At 41.4% G+C, this 12,267-nt stretch overlaps 1 protein-coding gene across 2 annotated transcripts in view; it reads right to left on the reverse strand.

Moving 5' to 3' along the window:
• The window catches only part of APBA1 (amyloid beta precursor protein binding family A member 1), a 156,234-nt gene that overhangs the window by 73,182 nt on the left and 70,785 nt on the right, over window positions 1-12,267 (reverse strand). For both annotated transcript variants that reach the window (XM_068236229.1, XM_068236221.1), the window contains exon 2: window positions 1,915-3,107. In XM_068236229.1, the coding sequence (XP_068092330.1) occupies window positions 1,915-3,063 (1,149 nt within the window). In that variant the 5' untranslated portion in view covers window positions 3,064-3,107. The remainder of the gene's footprint in view (window positions 1-1,914; window positions 3,108-12,267) is intronic.

Here is a 12,267-nt window from a genome sequence, read left to right on the forward strand (position 1 = left end):
AATAAAGAATTCTGGATGCCCTTTTGAATATCTAAGGGTTTTGTCTACCAGAGTTCTATTTGTCATTATGATAGTAGTTTGGAGTGCCAACAGTACATTTTAATGTTCTACGATATACTTGTAGTTTTGGGTGTATTGTCAAGTCTGGTCTTTAATAGGCCTATTCCTTATTCTCTCCCCCCATCTTCCTCCCCTCTAACCACCCTTCATCATCTATTTGTTATTTCTCTCTATTCTGTTATTTGCCGCATGTTCCCTGATTAATTTCTGATAATTTATTACCTTCAACCAGAATAGCTTGTTAAGTCTAGTTTATTACTCAAGACCACTGGACCTGCTTTTTCCATATGTTGTTTGAATAGTTTGAATAGTTCTTGCCTAGCTATTGTATATGTAACTTTATCTTAAAGTATCACTGACCTGGTCTTGATATACTTTTAAATTACTGGTGCTGTGTGACTTTTTCACAGCACACAGCACCATCCCCCCACCCCCTCCAGCTCCCCCCTGTGGCCCATTCTAACAGCAATTATGATCGGGAAAAGAAGTGACCGTTCTTCCTCCCCACTGTGCGTACATAACTCTGCCCCCTCCACCTGCAGCTTTAGTTACATGTGTTCCACTGCACACAGCGCTCAGGGGAGCTGCGCTGTGTGTGGGCTCATGTTAATTGAGGTCGGAAGAATATCCAACCTCAATTATCACAAGTCAGTGAAACACATATGGAACTAAAGCGGCAGGTGGAGGGGGCGGAGTTATGTACGCACAGTGGAGAGGAAGAACGGTCACTTCTTTTCCCAATAATATCCAATGTTCTGCCTCAGTCAAAGACTTTGACTGAACAGAACGGGGGTTAGAGGGGGCACAGGAGGGGGGAGACAGGTACTGTGTGTTAGTCGCAGCACCAGTAATAAAGCAATATTAATAGTTTAAGGGGAGGGGGGAAGAGGGGAAGAGGTACTTTAAACTGGTTTATAATCTTTCTTTGACCAGTTTTTGTGCTGTAATAGAACCTGATTGTCTTGCACTTTCAAGTTGACAAGATTGGTAACTGTATTTAACTTGCATATAGTTATTCAGGTTGAAAAAATATATACGTCCATGGAGTTCAACCAGAAAAAGTACACCACCACCAGAAAATAAAACCATATCAAACTGCTATTAATTGTCAATGCATTTACATGGTTATGCTGTATAGCAGCAATGGTGTACAAGGTACAGGCAAGGCCTGCAGATGACATATATACAGTTGCGCTTCCACCATTATTCAACAATGGAGTCAGAATCAATAATGCAAAATGACTGCATTATTGTTTAAGGCTGTTTTTAGGCAATTTTAGAAAAATATAACTGTAAATAAATGCAACAGTAAATGTATGACTAACTTCAGTGGTATTTTAAGTTGCTGCACAAATGCTATGCACTTTGACAATTCAATGGCCTCAATTCACTAAGCTTTATCAAACACTTTATCAAACCTTTGAGAATTTACCTCATGGGTAAAATCTAATTTTGAATTCACAAAGGTGTTATAGATTTCTTGAACATTTTATCGATAAAACATTCAATAAATATAGATAACACCTTAGTGAATTCAAAATTAGATTTTACCCATGAGGTAAAATTATCAAACGTTTGATAAAAAGTGTTTGATAAAGCTTAGTGAATTGAGGCCAATGTGTATTTTGTACACCATCTGTTGCTTGTATATGGAAATTAAAATTTGCTTTTGGTGTATTATACACACACACACATATACATATACATATATATATATATATATATATATATATATATATATATATATATATATATATATATATATAAAAACTTTATATACTTCTGTTTCATTCTAGGTTTGCTTGTAGCACATAAGACATATACAGTAACAAAACAGTATTTAAACATACTTACATCTCCCTCTAGTGGCCTTTGATCATCACAGTCCTTAGTTGGGCTAATATCCTGCCTCATCACCCAGATTGGTTCTTTTGGCTCATCAGGGGTGTAAGGAGAGCGTATTGTCCGTGTCTTTACTTCCTCTATAGCCTCCTTAATGTCTTTGATAGCTAATGAAATGGCATCCCGTTTTTCTTTACTGTACCTTTGCACTACCTCTCCTGTATTAGCAGCAGTCTTTGAGGCAGAAGAGAGGTTACCATTAGTAACATGATCTCCTCCTTCAACATCAGAAGGGTCAGCAAGGTCTAAGTTTTGTTCAGACTCTGGCATGTCCTCCACAGCCTTATCAAGACTTTGGGAACTCATGCTCTGTTTGACCTCTGCCACAATCTGATCAATGTCTTCTTCTTGCTCATAGCTGTCCATTCTGGGATACGGTGCAAACTCTGCCTCTTTCTCAGGACTATCAGACTCACCATCTGACCGCTCATCGTAATGGTGAAGGCGAGCGCCCAGAGCTTCTTTCCTATAATTATCAGCTTCTTCTCTTTCTTGCTCATAAAGTCGGAGACCTTCCCTGATATCCAAATCTGGTGTGTCACCTATCTCCTCATAAACATGCTCTTGCAGTCCATAGTCTGCATAAGGTTCAGCATACTGCTCATCCTCACCCCTGTGAAATAATCGGTGTGTGTAGACATAACCCGAATACGCCGAGCTAATTGCCTCCTCTTGGTCCAAACCATGGAAATGTAAGTGATTAGGAAGAGTTCTGTTACGTATAGCCTCTCCATGCTCAGCCTCTGCATTTTCAGTGTATTCCTCAGATTCTGGTCGGAGTTGAACAGCATAAGCATTCTCATCCTCATTTTCCTGAGCTCTGTCCAGATCATACCCATCTACCTGGCCAGCTATGACATCCCCTTCAGCTGTATCAGTGTGGTTGTGAAATCCACTCTCTGTACTAGCAGATCTAGCAAGCATGCCTTCTTCATCCTGCCCAGACTGTTCCTCCTCCTGTCGTGAGTTGGGAGTAGCATATGCATGTTGTTCTTCCTCAACTTCTGGAAGTTCAAGATCTGCCTCTACAGATTCATTGACATCTGAATTTCCAGGCTCATCACTAGCCTCCACCTCCTGCGCTCCTTCCAAGTGGTTCATGGTAGCTGTGCTATTGTTTTAGGTTTACCATATCAACATCTTGCCTGTAAAAGAAATAAAAAAGGTATGAGGTGGCAGCACCAAATTTCTTCAGAACAGATTTGGAAAGCAAATTATTCATCAAACTTTAATCTTAAACGTTTCTAATTTGGTAATTAAAAGAGAAAAGTGTAATAAACATCTCATCATACACTTCACTGGGAAACAGTGACAACTGATGTCTTTGGATATTCAAAAATAAACCTGTAAATATAGAAATAAAAAGACCAACAGATGTTTGTGAATAAATATGTGTTTATATTTTAAGATCATTATGTGATATAAAAGGTCAGGTGTACAGGTCCTTCTTTCTTTATTCATATATCTGTTAAACAAAGTATATTTTATGTATACAGTGTCTTGTTTTTATACATATAATATGTCTGTGACAAATCTTTAATTTTTGAAAAAATTCCAATAAAAATTATTGAAACACAAAAATAAACCTGTAAACATTTTCATTATATCCACTTTTGTTTGAGGCCTAATGATCTGCTGCAACTTATCTTCTGAAGAAAATAGAACTTATAACCATTCATTTTACAAATTCATGTTGTCCAACATGTACAAAGTTGCTTCTGGGTTCCTGCATTTCATAAATGCAAGGTATTGTACTTAATGACTCTAAGTGCAGGTCTTTTGGGTAGCGTACTCCCTACCTAATAGCTTTATACGATTTTGCATGCGTACAACTTATTGCTCCGCTATTTGGGACACATGGTCCATAGAAATCGAGTTTTACACTTGTAACCACCTAGGGCAGTGGTAGGAAAATGTTGCTCTCCAGCTTTTAAGGAACTACAAGTCCCACAATGCATTTGCATTTATGAATCATGACTGTGGCTGTCAGACTCCTCCAATGCATTGTGGGACTTGTAGTTCCTTAACAGCTGTAGAGCCAAGTTTGCCCATCACTGACCTAGGGCTGCGATTAGGCCCGGTGTGGTCTATACATCAAAGCATTGTATAACTTTGATCCAGAGGCGTTTACTATTGGGGAGTGCAACCCATCACTCACCCAGGAGCACTCATCATCTCACAGCCCAGTCCTTTCCCAACACTAACTTTGCACGCTATACCCCCTTGCGTGCAACAGGTACTGTCACGGACACAATGGTGTATATTTATGGCAATGTGTTAAAGTTGTGCTAGTTCATACCTTGCTATTCCCAATGTGAATAAATTAAATAAAGCATTTATACATTTTTTTATACTCACTCGGTTTACATACAAATTTGTTTACGCATATCCTTTTGCTTTTTATGAGTTAGCAGTATTGCATGCCCACTTATAATTTTTTATTTGCCCAATTCCAAGCGGACTGCAATTTCCATAAACTTTGCATGCAAGGCAGTATTTTAGCATCTCACTGACCAATTCTAGTAATATCATTCTGGAAATAGAGAGGTGGGATTAAAAGACAAAATGTGATCTATGGGTAATCTTTGTACAAATAATGGGATGGAAGCATGTAAATGCCAGCAACTGAGTTTTTGTGCTTTTGCTATAAAATATATATTTTTTTCGCTTTATGTGTTTTATAGTTAGAGCAGAACACATTCACCCACATGCAACACACATAACTTTGGTAGCGGCACATTAGATTTATACGACTAGATTTAATATCATTTGGCACAAGATTGCCTAGCTCTATTACCAAGGCAGCTCAGTATTGAATAATGATAAATTGCTAGATTTGCACTAGCACTGTGATTTACAGTTCCACAAGGGGCACTCACATCCATGATTGATTCCCATGCCAGCATCAGATAGCTGCACGCTGGCCCATAAAATATAGATGGCCTTGCTGCTAGAGAAAATAAAAACTGACTCATGGAACTCTGTTTGTTCACAATATTTATTTTGAGGAAAATTTCAAAAAAAGAAATTGAAAAATAATAATGAAAAAAGAACCAGAGCACAAAGCAATCGTTTTTCAAGTCTCCCTTAATGTGTTCTAGTCCCCTACAGTGAACATTTAATGCATGGAACCTTGGGCTCACTTGTGGACCTGCCACTCTGATGTAGCTGTATGAAGGACAAATGAACACTATAATTTTGTTGTAACTAAGAACAATTCATAAAGCTGAAAGTATTTCTAGCAATGAATGCTAAAAGCTGGCTAAACACCATATCGTTTTGTGTTTTCTTACCACTTTTAAAGTACTATGAGAACCAATCTAACAATATTGTTAAAGTACCTTCCATCTGTTGGCTCTTAAGCCTTGTTCACACATATGAGGACTGCCGCATGCACGGCTCAGGACTTCATTCTTTCTGAGCCAAGTTCTGCACAGATCCATCACTAGCCTGCAAGCTAGCAACATGTCCTTTGGGTTTGGAGGAGAGGAGAGCTGATGCTGTGGCGCACAACTGAGCAGCACAGATAGTTTGGTGGGGTTGAGGAGAATGTGGGAAACCTCTATTCTTTCCTTCTTCTTAGTTAAGTACCCAACGTAAGAAGAAAAAAAAAAGAAAATTGACACACTTCAGTAGTAGGCAGCTTCTGAATGTTCCAGAGGCTTCTCATGTCCTCTACAACCCCTCCACTGCCAGCTGTGACCCTCCTTATCTTCGTGACCATACTCCCCTCCATGTACGAGTCCAGCTGCACTGTGTAAGTACCAGTGGGTTTGTGCCTGCGCAGTAGCACTGACCCGTTTGCGCGCAGATAAACAAAAGAAAAAAAAATAATAACTAGCTGCTACTGCGCTGGCACTGCTCATACTTTTCGACTTAAAGGACAACGTAGGCAGTATGGTTGGTTTAGAGGGCCCCAGTGCAGCGCAGGAAGTGCCTACAAAGTTTAGGGAAACCGCCATCCAGAGGCTTCCCCCTAACGAGATGAGTATGTAACTTTTTTTTTAACCTTATGTGTCCTTTAACCATTGGTCACACACCAACTGGTCAGGTTCGCCTCAGCAAAAAATGAAAATCTACTAAAAATAATAAGCTCCTTTCCTTTCAGGACAACTGATGTGAGAGGGATATGGGGGCTGCTATTTTTATTTCCTTTTAAACAATGCTAGTTGCTTGGTGACCTGCTGATCTTTTATGCATTAGTAGTGCCTGAATCATCAACCTGAAACAAGCAGGTGAGTAATACAGTCAGAGCGCCTGATCTGCATGCTTGTTCAGTGTCTAAAGGTACGTACACACGTCCAACTTTTCGAACAACTTGTCGTTTGAATGACAAGTTGCACGTGTATATGCGCTGTCGAGCGACTGATAACAGCTGGTTTGCCCGATCCACTCAGCGGATCCGTTGGACCAACTGCCATTCAAACGACTGTTAGGACCGTTCATGTGTACACACGACTTTTAGTCATTTGTCCAACTAAAAGACGTTCAAACAACAAGTCGTTTGATCAGTCATTTCATCAAGTCCATTGTTATACCCAGTGCATTGTCCATTATCAAGTTGGTTAAATGACATGTAAATTAGGTAAATTAGCATATCAGCCGCTTTGTTGGTCAGTGTGTACGTGATGTCTGAATGACTTGTTTGCACTACAAGTTGTTAAAAAAAGTTGGACGTGTGTACGCACCTTAACGCTTAAAGTATTACAGGCAGATAATCAACTCGCCTCCGCCTTCCACATTCCTCTTCTGGATTTGTGCCCCAGAAGGAGGCCTCAAAAGGTCGAGTGCCTATAAAATTCGATCAGAGAGAGATCTGTCCATTGGTCAATCGGTAGCCAAAAGTACTAGCTGTACGGGAACCTTAACTCACCTTTCAGCTTCATAGCTTGTGCTCAATCCACTGTCTGCCCACTGGTATTTTTAATACCAGTTTTTACACTATACTGAAACTGGTTGCTAGTCTACTCCCTGCTTGCCAATTGCTGCATTGCTGGCTTTTCAGCTACCCAGTAACTGAAGCCAAATATCCAACCCACTGCCTGTCCACCAATATTTTCATTGGCCGTGTTTAGTTACACCATTGCCTTGTGCCAGCACCCAATCCACCACCTGTCTGCCAGGAGTCTCTAGCATTGGCACCATGCTGTCGATGGCACAGTGCAGTATACCTTAACACAGGCCCCAAATTCATACATGGCAAATGTAACTGTTTCATCTTATGTAGCTACATTTTAACAGCTATGGATATCTTTCCGTAGTATTATGGGGGGTTTGCTCACATATGGATGTTGGCTTCACATTGTTCTGCATGGTTTACTTTGCAGGAATTAAATTTGGCAGCTTTATAATTCTGAGCTAGTAAAATAACTTAGAAATGTCATTGCATCAGGCTTCAAGGTCAGCGGTTTATTTCTTAAAATCGTTTCTCATTTTGCAAGCTTCATTAGGTGTTTTTTCAGTGCAAGCGTATGGATTTTGCTTTCTATCTGCATTCAGATGAATCTATTACTTTTCTCCCCTAACAAATTACTCAGCTGAAAATATAATGTGGCTGGTATGACAGATCCAGCAGAAACCAGCAGTAATTCTAAGCACAGCTTCTTCAACTCCCATTGCATTAGATTAATAATGGTGATGTCTCTTTCTTGTCACTGGTGTCTTTATAATATTGCTTACACTGCTACACACGGAGATTAATCTTGCAGTGCAAACAAACATGTCAGATAGACACGGGAATGTGATACAGAGCTATGATGAGTTTTGAAATTGGAGCGTTAATGTTTTCTATAGGAAATGGTCAGGCATAATACACAGGTAACCACTTTTACTGAAAGGTAAATGGCCCTGGCTAGATTCTCACTCACTGTTACCAAAGAATGCAGTTACAGAATACTGTAGGGATTAGTTTAGGACGCCCACCCAATTGGCTAAATGGGGCCTCACCCCTTCAGTTTTCGTGGGTGTCACACACTTGCGGGCCTGGCACACTGCACATTGGTAACTGATTTATGGACAGTCCGATTTTCTTTGGCCTCTGCGATGTTGGGAGTGCTGGTCCAACTGGACCCGTGGCCAGCCTTATTCCAAAAACCCTATCCCCAATTGACCAAACAGCAGAACAAATCCCTAGGCCAGATCTGCAATGCCTCAAAAATTTTGTTGGCCAAGACATGGAGATAGAACACCCCCTCGAAGGCTGACCTACTCAACAAAGTTCACTATATATTTTGGAGAAGATCACTTCTTCAAATAAAGAACCCCCCCTTGTTTGAAAAAATCTGGGACCTCTGGACCAAATTGGCACTCCATATCCCTTAACCACTTCCAGACCACGGTAATTGAAGACTGTTTATTCCTGCCAGAGTGTAGATTTTAATTGCCATGCTGCACGGACCCAATGCTCTTGCCACTCCTGCCAATCTCTCTTGCCGCAAGCTCGTGCTCTGCCTGTCGCTATGACGGCAGAGCTCTGTTCAGGAGCCGCTTTCATTGGCCCGTGATCACTGTGAGCCAATCACATTTGCTCACATTGATGCCAGGGTCAGGAGCCAATGAAAGCGGTCAGGCACAATACTACTGCTGGTATGGAGAGGGTTAACAGCCCTAATCCTTATTGCTGAAAGATGCTAATTGCCATCTCAGTGTTTCTCAAACCCGTCCTTATGACTCCCCAATGGTGCATGTTTTGCAGGCACCCTCACCTATGCACAGGTGGGGTAATTAGAGTCTGAGCCAGGTGGATTCCATGTAGCTGAGACATTAACTACCCCACCTGTGCAAAGGTGAAATGGCAAAATATGCATCATTAGGCCTTGCTTTGCGCTTATAAAAGCGATTTGGTAGAGCGATTAATTTTGACACTTCCTGACGTTAGTCAAGAAGTAAACTCTTGTTCCCGGAAATGAATAAATACAATGTATTTACAATGTATTTATCCATTAAAGTGCTCATAAAAAAATCGCAATTCAAATCGCTTTTTCAAGCACTTTACCATTTTCTGAGCGTTTGTGTTCAATAGAAAGTATAGGGAAACAGCACAGGAGCCCCGTTTGCGATTCAATAGAAAGCGGAGTGCTCATATATGAACACTCCCATAGGCAATCATTGCACAAGCGCTTTTAGAGCAATTTACAAAATCACCAGAGCTAAAAGAGACACTTAAGCCAGCGCTATTGCGGGCCGCAACGCGTACAACAATACGCGTTGCATTTTTTGTATTTTTGTACGCGTTGCGGCCCGCAATAGCACTAATTACGGGAGACAGGGAAAAAAATAAAAAAATAAAAGATTAGTACTTATGAAAGGAACATATCTCTTCATTTAAATTGCATTTTTGAAAAAGGGCCACAGAACCCCTTTATAAAAAAAAAAAAAGCAAACGCTCATAGGGCTTAATTCTCTAAACAGTGATAACTCGTATCACGGCCACGCTAGTGTTTTTGCGCGAGTTTTCACGATTGTGCAGAAAAAGTGTGAACAAGCCCTTGGAGCAAGGATTCCCAACCAGTGTTTCGCGGTAGCCTCGGATATGTGTCGCCGCAGAGTCCCATTTTATTTACAGAAGTTACAGACTAAACTACAGAGACTACTTCAGTTGTGAGCCTATCAGCTTCGGCTCTTATTTCACAGTCTCGTGACACTTTAGCACTATGGGTAATGTAGTTCATGGACCACGTGAGCACCCTCTTGGTCCCCGATTTAATAGGATTATGGAAACTAGTGCACCATGTGATGACAGCAATCGTTTTTTCACAGCTGTGGATGCATAACTGGCTGACTAAATATAAGTACAGTACTCAGTTTTCCTCTTTTTGCATCATCAATCTGTATTTATAGACTGCATTATAAAGGTGGCAGTCCTTTATCAGGTCTGGTTTCTCAGCTTGAATTTTAGGGTGATGCAGTCTGATGCATGCATTTTGAGGCAGTTCAGCTTGATGACAGGCTGCCTGAAACAGTGGGCTGTCATTGAAAGTGTCCTAGAACTAAAATATATTAACTTTTTACCTTTCGTATCTATCCCCTGCATCCAGAAGCTGTTCTCTGCCTGGAAAGTGTTTAATGAATGTAATTCATTTTTATTGAGGATTAAGGTATACTCCAACCCGACTGGAAAGAAACTGTCACTTGCATACCTGATGTTTAAAGAGAATCTGTAACCTAAAAACCTTAGATAAATGAACATACAAGCCTATAGGTTTTCATCTCCTGTCCTCCTCTGTCACATTTTCGCTGCTCCTCACCAGGATCCTGGCCCAAAAAAAAGCAGTTTAATAAACTGGTTTTGTAAACAAAAAATATGGCTGCCAAACAGGAAGTTCATCATAATATTGCATGTTCCTGTAAAGTGCATTACATTTTCCATGAAAGGTTATATTATTGAACAATAAATTCAGCCTTTACAGTTTATTTCATAGTTTAGAATAAGTTTTACCTTGTAAAGAATGCTGCAATCTTTAGTTGTGATTACTGATAGCAGGTCCGTGTCTGCATTCTGCAATAGTCTATGAGCTATGCTTCTCACAATTATCAGCTTTTATCAGTAGATGATACTGAGTTACTGAGTGCAGGGAATGTGTGAGCTCTGCTTTTCACAGTTTTCAGGCCTCTTGCACACTGCAAGCAATTCAGATTCAGATTCCGCTTTTTAAAGAGAACCCGAGGTGGGTTTGGAGAATATTATCTGCATACAGAGGCTGGATCTGCCTATACAGCCCAGCCTCTGTTGCTATCCCAAACCCCCCTAAGGTCCCCCTGCACTCTGCAATCCCTCATAAATCACAGCCACGCTGCTGACAAACAGCTTGTCAGAGCTGGCTATGTTTATCTCTATAGTGTCAGTCTGCTGCTCTCCCCGCCTCCTGCAGAACTCCAGTCCCCGCCTGCATCCCTTCCCTCCCTGCTGATTGGAGGGAAGGGACGGGGGCAGGGACCGGAGCTATGCAGGAGGCGGAGGAGCAGCTGAGACTGACACTACAGGCTCATACAGCCACTTCCTCTTTGGGCTGACAAGCCTGACAAAGGAGAGTAAATTTGATTTATTACAGTAATGGATCAACTAAAAAAGGCTGCAGTAAGCCAGAGCACTTTAGAATAGATATAGGAACTTGTAGGATAGTACAAAAAAGGCTGAACATTTTGTTACAGAGTCTCAAACGCTTTCAGGCAGAAAAAGAAGAAAAAGGAACACCGCCTAGTTATTTGTATGCTTAGCATAGTACTGTAACGATTGGTGTCCGCAACACAGATTTTTCTGATTATTGGTGATCTGCAGTATCACCAATAATACAGATGCTATACCTGATTATGTGGTGACCTGCAGAATCATCAATAACACGAGTATAGCTAGACACAGGACACCTAATGTGGAATTGTGTTTGGTGCAACAGTAATAAGAGAAGTTATCTCCCGAGGAGCGGGAGATACAGACAATATTGCAGCCAAGGATCCCCTGAGGGGCAGGGGATTCAGACCGCACTGCAGCCAGTGGACGCCTGAGAAGCAGGGACCACTAACGGTGTTAGAGAGTATGATCACCTGAAGGGCAGGTGATCAAGACTAAGCAATTGCTTAGGATCCCCTGAGGAGCAGGGAATTCAGATAGTACTGCAGCCAGTGGACCCCTGAGGAGCAGGGACCACTGACTGTGCTGCAAGATGATCTCCTGAGGAGCAGGTGATCAACAGACACTATTTGCAGCTAACAGACACCTGAGGAACAAGTGTCACAGACAGTACAGCAAGACTGATCACCTAAGGGTTAGGTGACAGCCCTTAAGATTTCCCTCACTAGTGGTAAGACCCACTAGTGAGGACATAAAGGTCAGACAAGCAAGGTCAGCAACGAACAGACAGATACAGTACAGAGGCGGAAGACTGATTCGGTATCTAGGTACAGGCAGAGTCGGCAACAGTAATCAGATAGGCAGAAGTACCGAATGAGTAAGCAAGAGAGTAGTCAGAAGAGAGAGAGATCATAACAGATAAACAGTAGTAATATAGCAATATCCAAGTCTAGGTGTGAAGAAGTCCTTGGTTTCAACACCTGGGAACTAGACTAAAGAATGGTACACAAGTCTTACAATATAATAGTACTTAAAGAGACACTGAAGCGAGAATAAATGTCGCTTCAGTGCTTATATTCAGCAGGGGCATGTGTGCCCCTGCTAAAACGCCGCTATCCCGCGTCTAAACAGGGGTCCCTTACCCCCCAAACCCCCCCTGCAAAATCTACGACCAACTTGGTCGTAGATTTTGCTGCTCTTGGGGCAGGGCTAACTGCTGCAGCCCTGCCTTTCAGCGC

This window comes from Hyperolius riggenbachi, chromosome 1 (genome assembly GCF_040937935.1).
Source record: "Hyperolius riggenbachi isolate aHypRig1 chromosome 1, aHypRig1.pri, whole genome shotgun sequence".
NCBI lineage: Eukaryota > Metazoa > Chordata > Amphibia > Anura > Hyperoliidae > Hyperolius > Hyperolius riggenbachi.